Below are 23,445 nucleotides of genomic sequence, written 5' to 3' on the forward strand. Positions count from 1 at the left end.
ACTTTTAACAGAGTCTAAATTGTTCTTTTAATCATTAGTACTTTGTTCTTAGATTTTAATCTGGCTTATTTTTATGTCTTTTACTACTGATATTACATTGTAGTTTTTAAAACCAAGTATCCTAATTCAAAATGGGTTCTGAGTCTGTACGTATTTGTTGGGACTTATTTATTGAAATTTTATGACTATCTGATTTTTACTACATATCCTATTTTTTTTAGAACTGTCTTAGTTTATTTTATTGCCTCTACGTATTTTTATATACTTATTTATTGATAATTTATGACTATTTGGATTTCTTTTTGAAGCTCATTTTACCTATGACTGTCTACTTTTATACATAGTTTCAAATAGTTTCCTATGGTATTTATATTGTTGATATTTTTAATGATTTTGATATTCTTAATCTATACCAAGTTTTATGTAAGAGTTAAATTCAAAATGTTTTATAATGATATGGCTACTTATGTAGAATACCCAATGTACAATTGGAAATAAAGGATTATTATTATTACTATTACTCTCTCTCTCTCTCTCTCTCTCTCTCTCTCTCTCTCTCTCTCTCTCTCTCTCTCTCTCTCTCTCTCTCTCTCTCTATCTATATATATATATAATATATATATATATATATATATATATATGTAGAGAGAGAGAGAGAGAGAGAGAGAGAGAGAGAGAGAGAGAGAGAGAGGAGAGAGAGAGAGAGCACCATTGGGGGGAATCCGTTTATAATCGGGGGCTTTCCCCTCTCGCTGCGTTGAGTATAGCAAAGAAAAGACAATTGGAATACATATATATATATATATATATATATATATATATATATATATATATATATATATAATATATATATATATATATATATATATAAAGAGAGAGAGAGAGAGAGAGAGAGAGAGAGAGAGAGAGAGAGAGAGAGAGAGAGAGAGAGAGAGAGGCGGTAAGGAGATGGAGAGGATTAAAGAAAGAAGGCAAGCCAGTGATCAGTGGAGATGTGGCACAATGGGAAATCCGTTTAAAACCAGGTGCCCTACCCTATCTGTCCTTTCTCGCTGCATTGAGTATAACAATGTTCTTGATGATGATTCACAATCTCTTTCAGTTTTTTGTTTACTGTTTTCTTGCAGCATATTGTGTAAGCCTTCCATATCTTAAGTCAAGTTCAGTTCTCACAAAAACTCTGTTGATCCAATTCCGTCCAATCAGGAAGAAACCCCATAATACCGATGATATCCAGCCTCTCTTCTCTTTTAAATCTTCAGATTGCTGGGCACTTTGTTTTAGAGAGATCACATGGTCGAAGCTGCCACATCTGCTTTTGTAAAACGAGGAGTTTGACGCTTAATGCAGAAAAGTAGTGTTTTATGTTTTACCTTTTCCACGATTTGACGTAGTCTTCATCCATACCAGTTTGGAATATCGCTCTTATATTTTTGGGTCATGTCTCTTATTCCATTCTCCTCGACACTTAATCAGAGATAATTTGCCAGAACAATGAAGTGGGAAGTTTTCAAAGTCTCAGAACAAAACGACCTTAACAAAAATCAAATAATTCAGTACACGTAATGGGAGACAAAAATTTTCATTGTGCTATTAATGAGGTGTCTGTGTTCATGTTTGAGTCAATGCAATTTTATTAGTTACTGAGTTACTCAATAAAAAGTATATATTGGAACAATTTCTTAATGCACAAAACTTATTATAGCAAAGCATTGCATCCGTTACTCTTGGATTCTTTCATAACTAGAAGAAATGGCTGCCCATATTAGTTTGCCCTTTGTAAAAAGCAAATTCTTTACACTTTAACAATATTAATATGAGGAAAATCTGTGATGCCTTAATAAAGTGCGTATAAAACCAAGGTCAAATGAATCAGATCGTCTCTTAAGAAAAACAGTGGAGATTTCCCGAAAAGTCGTGCATTGCTATGATGAATACTATTATATATAATTAATGATTGATTAAAGTCCCCATTAGCTTTAAAAAATATCTCTACCAGGCTTATTCAAGTTGTTATCAACTACAAGAGCAGCGGCATCTTTCTTATATGAACATGACGTTGAAAGGGAAAGAAATTAGTCACGAGAAAGGAAGTACCAGAGTTGGAATCAATCAATCAATCATCTTATCAATAGGAAGATGAGAGATACGTTATCGCAGATAATGAATCATGTTTCTAAATCCGTTTTTTAAATGAGTGGTATTGTTCTCGCAGGCTACCTAGAGACAGGTGTCAATTTACGGACGGCTTTCCAGTTAACTTTCATCGTTGAAAAGTAGGTGAAAGAATTTGTTTTCGCTTTTAAATTACATTACTGTCCTTTTTCCTTGGGTAATATTATTTATAGAGTGGAAGGGATTTTATTTAACATGTTCGTATATTGCTCAAAATGTTTAAAACGTCCGAATATTTTTCGTTTCTCCTTGATTGAAACAACACCTGTGATAGCAATCATTTCCATATTTACCTGAAATCTGTTAATGATAAATGATCACAACTGCATTTAACGTGGAGAGAGAGAGAGAGAGAGAGAGAGAGAGAGAGAGAGAGAGAGAGAGAGAGAGAGAGAGAGAGAGAGAGAGAGAGAGAGAGAGAGAGAGAGAGGAAGAGAACTTATGTCTTGAATGTTTAGCTAATTTAAATTCTTTTACAATAATCCTTTTCGCACAAATACTAAAAACAGGCCACACTATTACTAAACATGATTAACCGAAATGATCTATTCTAAGACCATATAATATTAAAGCAACTATCCCTTTACTAAAGCCTTTGGAAACTAGAAATAATTGACAAGCAAAATCTCTTTGGAGAGAACAACTTTGTTATTACAATCAGAAAAGCTCCTAAATGTTAAGAACTCGATTCTTCACAGTTCTGATAAGTGTGTGGATGATAACATACTTTTTTGTGATAAGTGTTCAATCAATCAGATTTAAATACAGAACATTTATACAATTTGATCCGGTAGGGATACGTTAAATGCAAAATTAACTTTTATCTTATTAGGGACATGGAAAGAAAATATGTAAATACTAATATTCGTCCTAAGTTCATGTTCAATGACTTTGAAATCAGTAACTCTCAATATTTCAGATAAGAAATCCTTGTGGGTTCCCCTGGTGTACATCCGAGGATTGGAAAAATCCAAAATCGGCCAGAAATGGACATCAGAAGGCGACTGACCGAAGCATCGAAGCTCATCCAGGAAAAGCTTCCTTATGGAAGTCATGTAATCACTCCCAAGAAAGAATGGCTTCAAACAGTACAAGAGAAGGTGGGTGGTTCGATGTCATTTTTTGCTGTTTTAAACCTAACTTCTTCCGCCATTAGTCTCTCCAACTCCACGATTACTATCAGACATTTTGGGTATTAAGAGCCTTCGTCTGTCTGTTTGTTTGAGTATCTATCGCCATAAGCACATCAAATCTAACGCTGATAATGAATCACTTTCCGGATGACATTGAGAACTAGAGCCAGTTATTTTTTTGGGGGAGTTATCATGCATCTCGAAACTGTTTAATTCGGGAACTATAAATCGTATAATTCTTTTAAGATGAGAACAATTGCAGTATTACCCCCTTATAGTTCGAATACTATTTCTCAATGACAGGAAAGAAAGAGGAGAAACTTTTCTCTTTTTATTTTAGGACTAAGTACCATATTGATACACTACTTTAGACTGAATATATAAATCACGCACTTTTATTTCTTTCACAATAGCATAAATTTTGTCTTTTAAGGGTTACGATATATGCAGAATACGCTACTGATTTTTGTCAAGAGTATTGATGTATCTCTTAATTTGGAAAAAAATTATCAACTATAATCATACCATTTCCTTTTGAGATAAGAGTTTATCAGCAATATGCATCTTCCTTTATCAGTACTTCAACAGAAATGTCAAATGTCACTTCTAAGACTTGAACAAGAGCTCAACAGCTATATTTCATCAGTTAGCAGCTTATCTTTATTAAACTCTCCTTTCCTACTCCTAAATAGAAAACGCTCATGGCAGCAATAGCTTTTATTTTCTTTGCTTAATCAATAAAACTAATGCAACATAGCCCAGGAATCCATTGTGTAAACTGGCAAACGTGAGCACATGCCTACGCCTATGTGACAGGGTGACATGTGGAGTGAGATGTTTCGCATTTCGGCATTTCCGTGCCTCGTGTCGCCTCACTTCCGATGTGATTCCGGCCTAAGAGAACAAGTTGTACAAGGAAGATGAAGATGGAGAAGGCTAACTACAAACAGTGACACCACATAGAAATGGGAAAAGCTGAAGGCAAAGAAGAAAAAGTAATGCTGAGTAAAAGTGTAGAAAATTTGTAAGCGGTAGTTGAAAAACTTAAGAAAATGGTATGCGGTTCTAGTCTTGAAATCAATGCTAGTAAAACAAGTTGCAAGAAAAGAACATGTTGGAGTTGGATATACAACATTCTTGCATAGTTATTAGAATCAATGAATCCGTTAAAACAAATTTGCTGAAAAACTGATGAAGGCAAATCTAGCTCAGCTTAGAAAACTATGATAATGATAAAATAAAATTCGGAGATTACTTGATATTGAATGGCAAGATCATATTCGTAACGAAATTATAAGAGATCACAAATATTCAACGCCAGAAAACCTCAAATCAATCAATCAATGAACCACAAATATTCAGTAAATGGATGAATGATTGATGATTGATCGATGTCGACGACTAGGACATGTTCTCCGATTAAAAACTGAAGACTGTGAGGTAGAGTGTTTCCATCATCCATGATGTCTCTAGAAGAGTGAAAATGAAAGTAATCTATAAAGAAGGATTTGGCGATCGACTGGGATGATTTGCCTGAGAAGGTTGGAGGAATTTGGTGGATGTTCTTTGCGTTGCTTTGAGTTGGTCATCTGAACTTCACTGTCCCCATTTCTGTTTTTTTTTTTTTTTTTTTTTTTTTTAATTACCGGGTATTCCAAATTCTTAAACTCTAGCTCAGTGAATTTTATTTTTTGATTCTTAAATTTACCTTCAGTACAGCACTATGAAAGCCTTGACGTGTGATATTTCCACAATAAAAATACACAAAATTGGAATAAAATATGAATTTCTTACTAATTTCTATTGAATAAAAGGCGATCCACGGTGATAAACATGGATATCGTAGGTCAAAGTAACTGAAAGCATTGTAAATTTTACTGGAAAACTGACATGATACTTTGCACGTAGGAAGCATCCTAACTAAAGATATGAATCACTATGTTCCAGATAAGAAATCCTCACCACCCTTAGCACAAACAAGCTTGAAATAAGATTAATTTACACTAAATGGCAGTATGCACATAAATTGTAAACAAACAACACTATATATATATATATATATATATATATATATATATATATATATATATATATATATATATATATATATATATACAGTATATACATATATACTGTATATATATATATATATATATATATATATACAATATATATACATACATATATAAATATATATACACAGTTTATATATATAGTATATATATAGTATATATATATATATATATATATATATATATATATATATATATATATACCGTATATACAGTGTATATATATATATATCTATATATATATATATATATATATATATATATATATATATATATATATATATATATATATATATATACTGTATATGAAAATCAACACATCGTTCACCGATAGAAATAAACTCGCAGCAAATGCTTTTATGTCGAACAGGCTTACATAAGTCCTTTTATAGTCTATATATCAAATATCTGTTTTAATGTTGTTAATGTTTTTAAAATATCTAATTTTGATTTTCATTACTTAAATCGTTTATTTATGTCCTTATTTCCTTTCCTCACGGGGCTATTTTTCCCTGTTGGAGCCCTTGGGCTTATAACATCTTGCTTTCCCAACTAGGGTTGTAGCTTAGCTAGTAATAATATTAATAATAATAATAATAATATAAGGTATAAATTTAATATATATATATATATATATATATATATATATATATATATATATATTATATATATATGTATGTATATATATATATATATATATATATATGTATATATATATATATATATATATATATATATATATATATATATATATATATATATATACATTACATGTTTTTTATTCAACCCAACTGATTTTTACTGACCTAAAATTCCTTTACGCCATTATTTCTTTAAGGACTGTGACGTGGTGATAGTGCTTTCGCCCACGGCTGACAGCCTAACTATCGGTTGGTTAAAAAGCTCGATGGAAGAGTTTCTCCCACAGCTCAACGTATCCTCGAAGTATCATCCTAGCACCAAATCTACGTGTTTACACATAAAAGGCAGTTTTAATGGGTTAGTGTTGGAATTTAACATTATTCTTATTATTCTTCTCCCGGCTGTGATCAAGTTGTGGAATGATCTTCCTAATCAATAGTTGAATCGGTAGAACTTCAAAAGTTCTAATTTGCAGCAAATGTTTTTTTATGTTCAACAGGCTGATATACGTCTCTTTTTATGGTTTGTATATGAAAGATCTGTTTTAATGCTGTTACTGTTCTTAAAATATCTTATTTTAATTGCACATTACTTCTCATATAGTTTATTTATTTCCTTTCCTCGCTGGGCTATTTTTCCCTGCTGGAGCCCTTGGGCTTATAGCATCCTGCTTTTTCCAATTAAGGTTGTAGCTTGGCTAATAATAATAATAATAATAATAATAATAATAATAATAATAATAATAATAATAATAATAATAATAATAATAATAATAATCTTGTAAATAACATTTTCACCCACTAAAAATTACGGGCGAATGGTTTGGGATGAGAGTTTTTAACCACACATGTTACCAAAGAAAATTATTTTTAGAAAATTTCACATTTTCATTCCATTTCAAGACCCCAGAATAAATATAATTTTCTACCCTTCCTAAAGTTTCTTTGGGTTGCTTTTCAAATTATCAGGCCTGTGAGTAGCTTCACTTATTTAATCACAGCCTTATTCAGAGGCAAAATCCAAAGCTCTTAAGAGAAACAGAATTTAACCACTCTATATGGTGAGCATCGAAATCGCCAAAAAAAAAAAAAAAAAAAAAAAAAAAAAAAAAAAAAAAAAAAAAAAAAAAAAAAAGAGGCCTATCTAACATCTTGTTTCTTAGCCATAATGGTAAGAAGACAGTCGAAAATGGATCATCCATGACTGGATTGTGGTAGATCGGACACAAATAGAAGTTGTTATGCCTGCCACAAACTTTTATTACCTGAATCTCATGACATCCACATTGATAGCAGGACTTATGAGAAGCAGGGTACTCAGTCCTAATATACACTCCCATTCCCCTGGGCCTAGGAATGACATCCAGTTTCAAAATTATTGTCTGCTTAAAGCCAGCTAAAAGTAACTCAGACCAATGCCTCATATTAGAAACCAAAGTTTCTGAGCACAAAAGAATTTCATACCGCCTGGACGCATACGGAAGGTCTTGAATATTTGCATACAGACCACGAATATTGCAATACAGTAGTCGACACTGACGAAGTCTAGGACTTACTGATCTAGGATTTCGCTCAATGTCTCCAGACAGGATAAGAATTAAGGGTAATAAAAAAGATGCATCATACTTAGAAACTAAATAAACAATAACGATAACAAAAACATGGCTATATGTATCTCTTTCTGTAAATATAATTTCTTATCGCTTGTTTTCAGTGTATTATTTACAGTTTTATAATGATATTTATCTGAAAAAAGTAGTGAACCTAAATAATATTTTCTTACAGTTTGCTTAAGGGAGCTGAACAAATGAGACTTGTAAAAGAAACAGCGGGTGCATTTGGAGGCGATCTCAGTGAAGTTACCCACAAGAAACTATTGTTGTTCAAGGTATGTCTCTCTCTCTCTCTCTCTCTCTCTCTCTCTCTCTCTCTCTCTCTCTCTCTCTCTCTCTCTCTCTCTCTCTGTTATTTGAGAGTAATCTTATTATATTTAGTTATTTTTAAAATTTCCTTTTTTAAAAGTCTAATCCATTACAAAGTGCTTAGCACCTATAAAAAGTCATGCATAAATCTCCATTTCTTCATCAACGATTTGGATTTGAATACAAAATTTCTGATTATGCTTTTCTCTGTTTGTGAGAGTAAAATAATCAGAGTAGTGCTAGAACTCAATGGGTTAGTGTAAGAAAGAGAATGTTTGTGGGAATGACTATTAAGAATGTACAGAAAACATTTAAAATGTTGAAGAAAGGAGAGACACCAGAAGTTGATGGGATTACAGGTGAGTTGCTGTGGCAATTGTAACTAGGGCGGAGGTGTGATTAAATAGTTGAGAAAGATTTGTGAGGTATGTCTGGATGGGAGAATGATTCCAAAAGGCACAAGTGAGAAGGGAATAACTATCGTATTTCGTTATACAAAGATAAAGGTGATACAGGAGACTGTATGAATTTTAAGAGCAACGCGTGCCTTAGTATATCAGGGAAGGTACAGTTTGGCCTCATTAATTCCGGTACACTTCACGGGAGATTAGGGAGACAACAGCGTACCAGAATTAATGAAGCCAACTGTACATGTTAGAATTCTGATAAAGTTAGACTCATTGTGGATGAATAATGTGAATTTTTGATGAGGTAGATGTTTCATGGATGAAAAGATTATATTATTTAAAAAAAAAAATAGATTAAAGATAAGTTCATTATAATCTAAAAAGAGATAAAACGAATGGTGTAAACAATGCATAACCTAAATAACAGTGATGAAAGTGACTAAATTATTTTATTATAGAAGCAAAGCAAGTGGGACTGAGACAAGAATGTATTGTCTTTATGGCAGTTCAAAATTCTTACGGAGGGAGTCATTTGAAAGGTCGGATAAAAATCAGTGAATGTGGGTGCTGAGCTTTATGATAAAAAAGATGTGGAATAGTTGATCTCTGCAATTGATACAATGCTGCTTGGGGAATAGTGGAAAAAAAGCTGATGATAGATTTTCAGTGTTTAACAGCAAGGTAATGAAGATACATCAAAACCAATAAGATGGAGTAATGACAGTTAGTTTGGATGATGGAAGAATGGAAGTGGTAAATTTGTTCAAGAATCAGGGAGTAAATATAAGAGATGATGATAAGATGAGAGAATAGGTGAATCACATTGGAAGTGAAACACGCAAGGTGGTACAAAAGTGTATTTAAAGTTTTGGTGGGCTAATCTTAACACAAGGAAAAAGGCAAAATATTATTAGGATCTACATTAAATATGCATCGATATATAAGTGGATTTTTCTTTAGCTGAAGAAGCACTTTGAGAAAATTACTAAAGATTCTTAAAAACTTCAAAGAATAAACGTCTATGTATGACTTGACTTGTCTTTGGAAGTCAATACGAGAATTCATGAAATAATTGTTAAGCCAACTTTCTTTTGTAAATGTGAAATAATGGTATTTGAATAAGAATGCAAGGAAAAGTTGAAGCTGCTGAAAACTGCTGCTTGTGCAAAAATGTAGTGTAAGATGAATTGATAAGGTGAGAAATGTGAAGTTTGTAAAATGGTTACAATCGATGGGAAGGTGACAATATTATGAATCTGCTAGCGAAAAGAATGAGCGAAAAAGGTTTAGTGAAAAGGGTATATAATTCAAAGGTTCAAGGATTTAGAAGAGGAAGTTCTATTAAGAGTTGGATAGAATGCATGAAAGACGTATAATAAAGCATGTGTTTTGATATCCAGGAAACCTAAGTGTATTTAGTAGATTTTGAAACATCGTGGTGAATGGTGTAATATATACACAAATACAAACACAAACATACATCACATAGCCATCGCCTTGTTTTCTCATTCATTCATATATATATATATATATATATATATATTATATATATATATATATATATATATATATATATATATATATATATATATATATATATATATATATATATATATATATATATATCACAGCGCTGGCAAGCGCGACCGGGGAACAAGCAAAAATGCTGCCAGTGCTGTTATATACGATTACGTAAACCAGAAATACCGGGTTTTCAGAAAAGTGCTTTCCGGACATAGTATAAGTTTGAAACTCTAGGATTTAGTTCTATTCAATTTAACTAGACGATCCTAAAAGTTTCAAGTCCCTATCTTATAAGGTTCGTGAAATATGACGTCAGAAATATGCAAAAAAATAGCAAAAATTACGTCAACTTTCAGGTGTTCGATATAGAGTCATGGATAGACGCTTTTTAGCAAAGTTTCAACTCTATAATCTTAGCTTCTGAATGAGCTAGATAGCTGTTCGACCTCAGGTTTTGTAGATTATGTTTTAAATTGTGTATTAGGCTATGTGGGAATGTTTTGCGGTAATCACGAAGGCTGTAGTCACGTACTTTAGTTCCAAAAGGCATCAAACTGACATCTTTAAGCGAACTTTCAACGTTTATTTCTCAGCTTCTGAATAATAAGTTATAGACATGTTTGACCTCACATTTTGAAGATATAACTATAAACTAGTTAATCAATAACGCTTGCGTAAAAAAAGAGTGATATTTTACCCAAAAACCGATAAATCGGTTGGAACTTTTGACCGGGGAAACGTCTGTCTATATCCGAACATAACTTGACAACAAAACGTTTACCCGATTGAGCGGTTTAAAGAATTGATATAAAAATTTTAACCGGGTGTCGCCGGTCGCTTGCTTTTGACATTACCCATAGTCATAAAACAAAAAAATTCTGGGTAACGTACCTACAACTATAACGTTAAATAATAAAATAGCATACACGCCAACCTTTGATCACAGCGCTGGCAAGCGCGACCAGGGAACAAGCAAAAATGCTGCCAGTGCTGTGATCAAAGGTTGGCGTGTATGCTATTTTATTATTTAACGTTATAGTTGTAGGTACGTTACCCAGAATTTTTTTGTTTTATGACTATGGGTAATGTCAAAAGCAAGCGACCGGCGACACCCGGTTAAAATTTTTATATCAATTCTTTAAACCGCTCAATCGGGTAAACGTTTTGTTGTCAAGTTATGTTCGGATATAGACAGACGTTTCCCCGGTCAAAAGTTCCAACCGATTTATCGGTTTTTGGGTAAAATATATATATATATATATATATATATATATATATATATATATATATATATATATACATACACACAACCTATGCATCAGAAACTTCGAGCCTTACTAAAGCCTTAGATAGAACATAAGCATGTTACAACTCAAAGCTCTATGGAAAGAACAATGATGGGACTAACACTAAGACAAAAAAGAACAAAATGGATACGAGAGCAAACTAGAGTGAAGGATATTTAACAAATAGTAAGAAAAAGAAGTGAACATGGACAGGACATATAATAAGGATGACAGACAAAAGCTGAACATAAAGAATAACAGATTGGGTCCATAGAGATTATAATAGAAGCAGGGGAAGGAAGAGAAGACGGTGGATCGACAAACTAAGGAAATTTGCGGTCGTGGACTGGCACAGAAAGACCATACACAGACGAAAGTGGAAGGACATGTTTGAGGCCTTTGTTCTGCAGTGGACTAGTAACAAATGATGATGATGATGATGATGATATATGTATGCTAAAGCACTTGTGATCAATCGTTTTAAGGCTAGCCTTTTCTAGTTTTCTGTATCTTTTCTTGTCTTCAGAGATACAGTTTTGTAGGAAAAGACCTAACTTGTTACTGTGCTCTTCCATTTATTTAACTTTTGCCGACAGCGGTTCAAGCCAATAACTAATGGCTTTCATCAAGGTATCTCTAAAAAGAAATAATTAATCCTTTTTAATGGCAGTGTATTCATACAAACGAAAAGTAAAAGTTGTTGTATTAGATAAGTTCAACGTAGGTGAAAGATTGGATCACTGTTTCATGGCTTAGCCATTTGGAATATATATATATATATATATATATATATATATATATATATATAAGTATATATATATATAATATATATATATAAATATATATATATATATAAATATATATATATATATATATATATATATTTACTGTATAAATATATATCACTCTTATCATTATTGTTACTTGCTATGCTACAACCCTAGCTATGGCACTACCCAAGACTAGAGAACAATGGTTTGATTTTGGAGTGTCCTTCTCCTAGAAGAGCTGCTTACCATAGCTAAAGAATCTCTTCTACCCTTACCAAGAACAATTACATTGCATTAATTAATCCCTTGGGTGAAGAAGAATTGTTTGGTAATCTCAGTGTTGTCAGGTGTATGAGGACAGAGGAGAATCTGTAAAGAACAGGCCAGACTATTCGGTGTATGTGTAGCCAAAGGGATAGTGAACCGTAACCAGAGAGAAGGATCCAATGCAGTACTGTCTAGCCAGTCAAAGGACCCCATAATTCTCTAGTGGTAGTATCTCAACGGGTGGCTGGTGCCCTGGCCAACCTACTACCTTCTATATACTGTACTAGTGTACACGAACCGTCAAAAATGACTGTTAAATATTTAGATAGATATGCACACATACGCATATGTACCCCCGCCCCCTCTCATCAGGGGAGGGTATGACTACACCCTCCCTCTTTATCCGAGGTCCAGGGAGAGCTTGGCGTGACACACACACACACACACACACACACATATATATATATATATATATACACACATATATATAGACTTGCTTTTATCATATACGGGAGATAAGAACGCGTGGGTGTTGTAAGCATAAAGTGAAAAAGCTGATCTTCTATCTAGTATTAACAAATTTGTGTTGTTTGCAAAGGGTTCAGAGGACGAGGAAACTTTCTTCACCACGCAGGAGCGACAAAGCATCGTCCACTTCCTTCTAAACTCGTTAAGGTCTACGAAACATTTTGCTGCCTCAAATGTATACGTTAGGGAAGGGCAGGCGATAGGTAAGGGAAACATGATTTTTTAATTTTTTATTAAATGTTTAAATAGTTCAGTAATGGTGAATTTACTCAACTTTTGCGTAAAGTTATGTGTTTTACAAGATATAGTTTTAAAGTAAAGAACGGTAGTATTTCCTTTATATATATATATATATATATATAGAGAGAGAGAGAGAGAGAGAGAGAGAGAGAGAGAGAGAGAGAGAGAGAGAGTGTGTAAATACAGGAGCGAACATAATGCAGTACGATAACAACTCTATAATATTAATATTCTTTTGCAAAGATTGATAACCCTATTCTTTCACGGCTTTATGAGAAGAGGTCAAAAGATAATTGACTGTAATAAAAATCTTAATCTAAGCAGAATAATTATAAAATGTTAACAAAACCTACTCAAGGTGAAAATATGAATGAAATCTAATAGAGATACAATTAAAAAACTGTCAGAAATAAGATTAATAAAAGACAGTAGATGTTTCGAAGTAGAATAGCAAAGATTCGAATAAGTTATGAGAGGCTAATAATAAAGATACCAAAAATATGCAGCTCATTTGGCAATGCCAGTAAGGATGTGATACAAAATAAACTATGATACAAAGTTAACAATAGCTTTTATAAAATGCACAACGAATCTTGAAGCTGATAAGCACTACGAGACGGATTAATCAATTAGGCCTTGTTTTTACTAATGTTGAGCCATTTATTCTCCTTAAATACCATTAATGTCAGAGTCATCCCTTGAGTCTTGGGTATAGGACTATGGAAGCAGGAATAAATGCATCACAGTTGTTAAGGTCAGCTGTCATTGATTAGTAAGAAATCCCCAACAAAAACAAAAGAAGCCTTTCTATCATCTTGTATCTTAGCCATAATGGTAGAAGACAAACGAAGATAGAATCATCCATGTCTGGATTACGGTAGACGAACACAAATAAAAGGTCACTAAATTTTCTACCTAAATCATTATGGAGGATTGCATTGGATTTCAAAATTTAGGAAAAGAGACAGAAACTGGGACGGCGAGGTCATTAAGCGCCGGCATATTTCTAGTGAAACAAAATTAGAATAAATTGCAAGCAAATATATTCAAAAGAAATTTTAACCAGATATATTCATACAATATATCATATCATTCACAAAATGAGAAAAATATAAAACAGCTTTTAAGAACCCACAAATGCATCGTTAGAGTGAACCGGACAATCAAAAACAAGTATACAATGTTAGGTGAAAATAAAATCATAACTAACTTCCTCTAGACACAATGTTACAAGTACAATATTGTTGAATGACTGAGATCCTGCATTAACACAGAACCAAAACCATTCTAAAGGTACAACACACAAAAAGTTGTAAGCTGATTATCAGCTACGTAATATCTTGGAATCTGTTGAGACAAAGTTGTTTTTGAGCGAATGTGTATAAGAGGTTTCCTAAAATAGGTACAGATAAAATGAAGACTAAACGGAGTATATATCATATGCTTATTCAATTATATGAGAACCTTTTAACAACGCATAATTTTAGTCATTTCATGAAAATTAACACACATTTTGGATAATAATAATAATCACTAAGATATATTTTAATTTCTTTTGTCAAAACTTTACCGTTTATCTTGCAATTTACATAATCTGTTTTCTTTCCTCTGACAAAACTTTCCGCTACAGTACCACAAAGATATAAAAGCTACCATATGTCATGGAGAGTTTCTATTTCAAAATGGGATTTTGAAATGAAAAGGGTGTTTGATTACTACTCAACGTACAGTTGGACACATAACTTCCTGGTACACCTCGCTCTGAAGAAGTGCACCCTGTCACACCCTTAGTACACAGTGAGTAACTAAACAAGCAGTGTAGGGAGAGATGGCAGAGGTGGTGGGCGGAGCTATAAACAGGAACTCGCCATGCAGTAGAGGTATGAAAAGGTGCACTTCCTCAGAGTGAGGCATGCCAGGAATTCCTGTGTCCAACTGTACATGTCTTATAGGGTAACGTTTTCTTTTGATGAAACATAAAGATAATAACATATGAAACTGACTCCAATGGTTTAAACGTTTATGATACTTAGTGATTAAAGAAATGAATTAATGACTGATGTGTATTTAGACAAATCTAATTCTATAATGTTGCTATTGTCCAATAAAATATTTGTTATACTTGTAGTTATCATCATCACATCTTCTTGAATGATTAACATTACAGCATCATTGTTGTTCTATCAATTGCTGGTACTATCTCAACTTATTATCAATATTACTACCTTGTGCATTTCCAGTGCCCAAGCTCCTGTCCAGGGGCATCATCAAGAATATATTTCCACTTCATGAATACGAAAAGCTGAAATCTCTGAAGACTAAATGGGTTCCCGGATTTCTCAAAAGACAGCCAATAGGTAAGCTATAAATTCTATGTTTTGTCCCTTTAGAGACTGATAAATAACTGCCATTTATTTCATCAGCCCTTCTCTTTTATTGCGTCAGTCAAAAATATGATAAAATGCACAGAACGCTTCAATTGTTTCAAGGTTAAAGTTCTGAACTGTGTAAGTGGTAAATCAATTCATTATTGTATATACCCTAATCATTATTATTATTATTATTGTTATTATTATTATTATTATTATTATTATTATTATTATTATTATTATTACCAGCTAAGCTACAACCCTAGTTGGAAAGGCAGGATACTATAAGCCAAGGGGCTCCAACAAGAAAAATTAGCCCAGTAAGCGAAAGAAATAAGGAAATAAATGAACTATATGAAACGTAATAAACAATCAAAATAAATTATTCAAGAACAGTAACAAAACTAAAACAGATCTTTCATAAACTATAAAAAGAGATTTGCTGCAAGTTTGAACTTTTGAAGTTCTACCAATTCAACTACTCGATTAGGAAGATCATTCTACAACTTGGTCATAGCAGGAATAAAACTTCTAGAATACTGTGCAGTATTGAGCCTCATGATGGAGAAGGCCTGGCTATTAGAATTAACTGCATACCTAGTATTGCGTACAGGATGGTACTATCCGGAAAGATTTGAATGTAAAGGATGGTCAGAATTATGACAAATCTTATGCAACATGTATAACGAACTAATTGAACGACGGTGCCAGAGATTAATATCTAGATCAGGAATAAGAAATTTAATATACCGTAAGCTCCTCTCCAACAAATTAAGATGAGAATTAGCAGCACAAGACCAGACACGAGAGCAATACTCGAAAAAAGGTAGAATGAAAGAATTAAAACACTTCTTTAGAATATATTGATCACCGGAAAGTTATAAGACTTTCTCAATAAGCCATTTTTTTTTTTTTATGCAAGGCTCTCTTTCCACTTAAATTTGTATCATATCATCTGGTTAATCGACCTGTTATTCCATTCCCTCCTTCCACATAGTACTTCAACAAAATTTCATATTCATGATATTTACTCTATTCCTTGTTCTTCTTCAAGATGGTAGCACTACATCACTTTCTTTTATATTTGATCTGTTCTGGATACATTTTCCTAGTGGCACTTTAGCATCTCTTTCCTACATGTTTGCTGTATTCTCTATTCTTTTTGTATTGTGTAGTCCATAGTTACTTCTTTCAACGTTTATTTCTATAAAAGATCTTTATTGTATTTAGACTTTTTCTTTAATGGTATATTTTCCAATGACCCTCGTGAAATGACACGCCCATTTTTCAATCTATACAAAAAAGTATGTCTATACTTGATCATTCATAGTACACTATCCTCAGTATTTTTTTCCTCAGACCAAGGGCGACTGCTATAGTTTTCTAACTTAACAAGGCTTTCCCTGTGAAAGCTCTGAGGAATGGAATCTTCTTCCATCCAATAAATCAGCGCATTCTAACTCTATAGAGCTTCTCTCTCGGCTATAGAGTATGGAATCCCCGGGAAGTCTCTAGTCTAAGGTTGTTCGAAGTTAGCACCAATAAGGAAATCTCCATCGCCCTGGTGACTGGTGCCTTATGAAGAGGTCTCGATTACCATTTCTGGCAACAGAGATGGTTGGCCCCTTTTGCAAGGTTCTCCCTTTCGAATCCCTCGAAAGATCAGGAGGGTTAGATCCTACCTCTGAGAAAGTTTAGCCCATTCATCACTAACAGGAATGGAAGGCAGACAGTGGTTGCCTGAGAGTTTAAGTGCTAGTTATTAAAACACTTCATTACAGTTTTGGCATATATCATTTGCTTTCACACGGATTCCATCAAATCCAAGCCAAATGAAGTAGTAGTTTCCAAGCTATTCAGAGATATTCGCGGCGATCACAACGAATGGGTCCCAGGTACAAACAGTATCAAAATTTATTAAGAAACTTGGCCTCCTCCTTATGGATGTGGGTTATAGTAACTCTAGAAGTCCCAGAATTGCCGATTACACAATAGAAACGATCTTTTCCCAAGGTAATGTCCACAATATTAACTAAACTACCCCTCTATTAATCTGGCTATTTTTTTTTTTTTTTGCTTTGATTTCTGATTGTTTTACTCTTTCATTATATCAGCAGATACCTTTTAACAAATAAAATTCAATATTGGGTCTTATAACCTAAAATTCCATCGTATTATTTAACAATGAACGAGAATTTTTTTTTTCTTTACAGATCATATAAAGGATTATTTTGGATCGCATATCGGATTTTATTTCGCTTGGCTCGGGCATTATACAACTGCCCTCACCATACCAGCAATCTTGGGCATCATTTTCTGGGTATGAGTACCTTGGTGGTTTTTAGTTTAGCAAATGGTTATTATACTTCGTATCAGAAGGGAAGTATTGATGAATAAAAATCTTACGTTGATTTATTTTCTATTTTGTAAAGAAAAAAATAATATTGATTTTTGAGATATTTCAATTTGCGAAAGAAAACCTAAAACAGAATACTTTTCTCTAGCATTTCATTATTAAGGTAAACGGAAATTAAAATTATTTACCGACATTTCAAATATATCTTGGTTCCCATTATATCATTAAAAAAAAAAGAACATCGCAAGGAAATGGAGATAATACATTTAGACTAACTGATAGAAAGTTAAAATAAACATGCACAGAATTAATCAAAAAATAAATATGAATTGAAATGTGATATCCTGTCTTGTCCTAGAAAAAATATGCATGCCTTCTTTATCAAACAATGCCTTTACCGGAACAATTCTTCCTGGACCCAGAGTTACAGCCAAGACAACAGAAGTCTTGTGGTGTTCGCCTTCCTGAACGTGGTGTGGGCGACCACTTGGCTGGAGACCTGGAAGAGGCGAAGTGCCGAAATGGCCTATTCCTGGGGGACAATGGATGCCCATCTAAATGTGTTCTCAGAACCTAGGCCTCAGTTCAAGGTTGGATTGGCGAGTTTATTTTCTCTCTCTCTCTCTCTCTCTCTCTCTCTCTCTCTCTCTTTTACATAGATGTAGAACGTTTCTCTCTCTCTCTCTCTCTCTCTCTCTCTCTCTCTCTTTACATAGAGAGAGAACGTTTCTCTACCTCTCTCTCTCTCTCATATTTACATAGATGTAGAACGTTTCTCTCTCTCTCTCTCTCTCTCTCTCTCTCTCTCTCTCTCTCTCATTTACATAGATGTAGAACGTTTCTCTCTCTCTCTCTCTCTCTCTCTCTCTCTCTCATTTACATAGATGTAGAACGTTTCTCTCTCTCTCTCTCTCTCTCTCTCTCTCTCATATTTACATAGATGTAGAACGTTTCTCTCTCTCTCTCTCTCTCTCTCTCTCTCTCTCTCATTTACATAGATGTAGAACGTTTCTCTCTCTCTCTCTCTCTCTCTCTCTCTCTCTCTCATTTACATAGATGTAGAACGTTTCTCTCTCTCTCTCTCTCTCTCTCTCTCTCATATTTACATAGATGTAGAACGTTTCTCTCTCTCTCTCTCTCTCTCTCTCTCTCTCTCTCTCTTATTTACATAGATGTAGAACGTTTCTCTCTCTCTCTCTCTCTCTCTCTCTCTCTCTCTCTCATATTTACATAGATGTAGAACGTTTCTCTCCCTCTCTCTCTCTCTCTCTCTCTCTCTCTCATATTTACATAGATGTAGAACGTCTCTCTCTCTCTCTCTCTCTCTCTCTCTCTCTCTCTCTCTCATATTTACATAGATATAGAACGTTTCACATAGCTTCTCAAATTTTCATAAACTGGAATAGGCAAAGGTCAAAAAGATGATTGATGACACTAGCACAGTTTTTAAGTTCAATTTCATCTGATCCTTCGGACATTATTTCAATCTAATCTAAATTCCACTTAAAATCATATGCAGACTTATATCAGTTCACTGAAGGCAATTGAATGTATCTTGATTTTTATTATTTCTCGCTAATATTTGATAGTTATGGTACACAATTTGTTTAAATTATAACCTAGTATTTTTCCTGTCTTTTCTTCGTAAGTGGTTTTTGCCATGCAAGGTTAATATCAAACTAATCGCTACTATAAAATCTAGTTAAGAGGGAAATGGTAATTAACTCAATTTGTTTTATCCACAGGGCCCATTGAAGCTATGCCGTGTCACAGGAAGGCTTGAACCTTATTATCCCAGTTGGAAGAGAAACGTCTTTCGCTATTTCGTATCCCTTCCTGTCACCCTCGCCGGGGTTTACATCAATTTCTGGGTTATGCTCTTCATACTTCAGTTTCAGGTATTAATTTCAAGCTTACTGTTGATTCACCTCTTACAGAATTGACTGCTGCCTTTTAAGGGCCGAGTTTAAGCTATTGTTGAAGCTGAAACTCTAACAAACCGCCTAGATGATAATTAATATTTTTCAACAATTTGGTCACAGAGGGAGTAATACTTCTAGAAAAAAAAGTTAGACAGTTAGAATGAACTGCGTAGCTTGTACGAAATCGGGGATGGTTTAGTCTGAATCGGTCTGAATGCAAATGATGGTCAAAACTATAGTGAATTTTATGCAACATTTTCTGTAAGCTGATTGAACAACTGCGCCAGGTATGATTACTAAGAAATCAGCAAAACTCAAGTATTTGTGAAATTAAACACATTAAACTCTGGATATGTTTCTCACAAGTAAATTTGCAATCAAGACTGACCCATAGACTCATAAATGACAAGCACGTCGTTAAAGAAACACTGATACTGAAAAGATCTGGAAAAGAGAATCTTATGTCCTAAGATTTCTAAAAAGCATGCTTGGAGTTTAGCTTGATCCAACAATTTGTGCCACACACACTAATTCTAACTAAATCTCTTCAGAGATTTAGCAACCTCAGGTCTGCTTATCAGATAAGATAGATCCAAACAGAGTTGCATCATCTGCATAGACAAGCAATATGATTTTATAGCCATACCACATCTACGCATAATAAGCGATGGACCAAGATCACAACTGTGAGGAATACCAGAGACTAAATTTCTGTATCCACGATATTTTTAGTCTTATCATTTAGAAATTTAGTAATGATATTAAAAAATGGTCACTCAATTCCAATTTCCTTAAATATGGAAACGGGCACCGCATGAATAACATGACCAAATGTTGGTTATTATGAGTTGATTTCTGTTTCACCAAATCAAATATTTCTTCTTCTCATCACAGTTTCAAAATTCAACAACTATTTTACTGGAATGAGTTGTTATTAAAATAAAGTTAATAGCCTCAGTTAAATTAAACATAATTACCAAAGAACATAGTTTTTTATTGCAATATAAGATTCAATATTCCTTCATAGTTGTTAGATGTCCCTTTTTTTTTACATTTCATTGTCTTTTATATTTTCATTGTTTTTTTTTCTTACTTCATTGTTTTCGCTTAATTCCTAAGCTTCATCCTCGTCACACTCTCCTTACACTAACCTTTCTTCTCTTCTTCCTCCTTCTCTTTCCAGGACAAATGCAAGGATTATCTGGAATCAACGGCCTCTCTCTCTTGCCTCTCCTTCGTACCCAAAGCCCTCATGGCTCTACCCATTGCCTTCTTTGACAAGTGGTACACAAAGCTCGCCCTATGGCTCAACAAACAGGGTGCGTTCATGACCACTTTTATTTTCGTTATCTATAATCGCCTTACTTCTCAATGGTCACTTTCAGTCTCAGTTTACAGTAAATCCGTATTAGAAAAAAAAATGGAAAAAAAATGCCTGCTGATCACAGATTTTTTTTTTTGCCATTGGAATGCTGCATTTATTACTTCATTGTATATCTTTGTCGATCACTAAGAAGTTTCAATGAGATCAGTAATTTTTTGTTTGTTTGTACCCTCAAAGTTCAAGAAACTTAACTGAAAGGGTCAGTTAGTCGTTTGTACCTATCTATCTATTGATTTATACTGTATATATATATATATATATATATATATACACACACACACATGCGTATATGTATATATACCCATACCCATATATACATACAATATAATGTGTATGATCACAGATTATTATTTTTTTTTTTGCCATTGGAATGCTGCATTTATTACTTCATTGTATATCTTTGTCGATCACTAAGAAGTCTCAATGAGATCAGTAATTTTTTGTTTGTTTGTACCCTCAAAGTTCAAGAAACTTAACTGAAAGGGTCAGTTAGTCGTTTGTACCTATCTATCTATTGATTTATATATATATATATATATATATACATATACATATATATACAAATATATATATATATATATATATATCCATGCATATATGTATATATACCCATACCCATATATACATACAATATACCGTGTGTGTATATATATATATATATATATATACATATACACGTATGTGTATACATAAATATAAGAAACACATACACATGTTATATATATACATACACACACACACACACATATACATATATATATATATATATATATATACCGGTATATATATTAGAATTATCAAAACTATACAAAACAAATAAACTAAACACCCCGAATTTAGGAAACACCAATCAAAGGAAAAAGCATAAAATTGATGAAAAGAAGACTTGGAACAGAGTGCCAATAGATATTTGCTTTAAAGGAATAAAAATGGAAATATTATCAAGAAAAGAGATGGACTGATAAAAAATTGCAGAAGACTTCTATATAATGCTATACAGTAGATATAAGAAATACATTTGCTAATAGAAATAAGGAAACATCTGAGGCGGTACTTAAAGTAACAGTAGAAGTAAAGAAAACATTATAAGAAGCAAGAGATGATGGCCTAACAATTGATTTAAAAATAGATTGAAGATGTTTCATAGTAATAAAACTATACCAACAGCTTGAAATAAACTTTATCACTATATTAATTCACAGACACAAAAAACCCTGGAAAATTACCACCTAATAGGTTCACTCTCAGTAATATATAAACTATTTCCAAAGACCATATTAGGCAGAATACGAAGACAGCTAGATTTTAGTTAACCAAGAGATCAGGCAGGTTTTAGAATCAGGTTTTCAACAGCTGACCATATCCATGTATTTAACCATCTAATGGCAAAATCAACAGAGTATGACAAATTATATGTATGGCATTTATAGACTTTGATAAAGTTTTTTATTCTGTCAAAACTTCAGCAGTAATGAAAGCCCTTCAAAGACAAGAAATAGACGAATCTTACGCTAGAACACTTGAAGATGTCTATATGCGGAGTACAGCAATGCTAAAACTACATAAAGATAGTGAGAAAATTGCAACTGAGAAAGAAGTTAGACGGAGACCCCATCGTTGCTGAATTGTTCACAACGTGCTTCGAAGTTTTTAAGAATTTAGATTGGGGAAATGTAGGAACCCACATTAATGGGGAATACCTTAATAACTTAAGATTTCCAGATGACATAGTTCTATTTAGTGAATCATGTGATGAACTGCAAACGACGATAGAAGATTTGAACAGAAAAGCAGAAATGTAGGCCTGAAATGAATACGAGTAAAACTATGATAATGTTCAATGCAATGCAGAGACACAACAAGGGTTATGTACCTCAAGAGATTGTTAATGAATATACGTAATTAAGACAGACAGCAAGTGTTTCCCCAGGACGTGAGGCCGAAATTAAAAGAATGATAAGCATGGGATGGAGGGCTTTTGGTAAACAAAAAGAGATTATATTGAATGAACAATATCTTATTCACGTCCAAAAATAGAAGACATCTCTCTGGACATAATGAGCTCAAAATAATTTTCACGGGAACAGAAAAACTGCACTTATGTTATATCATAAACATATAAATGTGTATACACACATACACACACACACACACATATATATATATATATATATATACATACATACATATAATAGTAAACAATTTCTTACCAATACACATGATTATCAATAATACATCCTTGGTAATTCGGTTTTTATAAAATAAAAACGGCAGAAAATGGCTAGGTCAAATGATCAGGGAAAAGAAATGATGAAAATTATGAATCCGTAATGTATTATAAATAAAAATATCTCTCACTTACTTATCGTACAATTACTCAACAAGACGATCAAGAAACTTTACAATGAAAAATAATTATCATTTATGCATTTACTTGAATCTGGAGCTT

General features: G+C 33.2%; 1 protein-coding gene across 1 annotated transcript in view; it reads left to right on the top strand.

Moving 5' to 3' along the window:
• The first annotated feature begins 2,231 nt into the window (after positions 1-2,231).
• The window catches only part of LOC137642685 (anoctamin-8-like), a 25,704-nt gene continuing 4,490 nt past the window's right edge, over positions 2,232-23,445 (top strand). The window contains exons 1-10 of the mRNA XM_068375466.1: positions 2,232-2,276; positions 3,095-3,275; positions 6,219-6,379; positions 7,807-7,909; positions 12,796-12,928; positions 15,206-15,322; positions 17,548-17,654; positions 18,113-18,280; positions 19,436-19,588; positions 20,796-20,931. Coding sequence (XP_068231567.1) covers positions 3,162-3,275; positions 6,219-6,379; positions 7,807-7,909; positions 12,796-12,928; positions 15,206-15,322; positions 17,548-17,654; positions 18,113-18,280; positions 19,436-19,588; positions 20,796-20,931 — 1,192 coding nt within the window. The 5' untranslated portion in view covers positions 2,232-2,276; positions 3,095-3,161. The remainder of the gene's footprint in view (positions 2,277-3,094; positions 3,276-6,218; positions 6,380-7,806; positions 7,910-12,795; positions 12,929-15,205; positions 15,323-17,547; positions 17,655-18,112; positions 18,281-19,435; positions 19,589-20,795; positions 20,932-23,445) is intronic.

The sequence above is a fragment of the Palaemon carinicauda genome, chromosome 6 (genome assembly GCF_036898095.1).
Source record: "Palaemon carinicauda isolate YSFRI2023 chromosome 6, ASM3689809v2, whole genome shotgun sequence".
NCBI classification, from domain to species: Eukaryota; Metazoa; Arthropoda; class Malacostraca; order Decapoda; family Palaemonidae; genus Palaemon; species Palaemon carinicauda.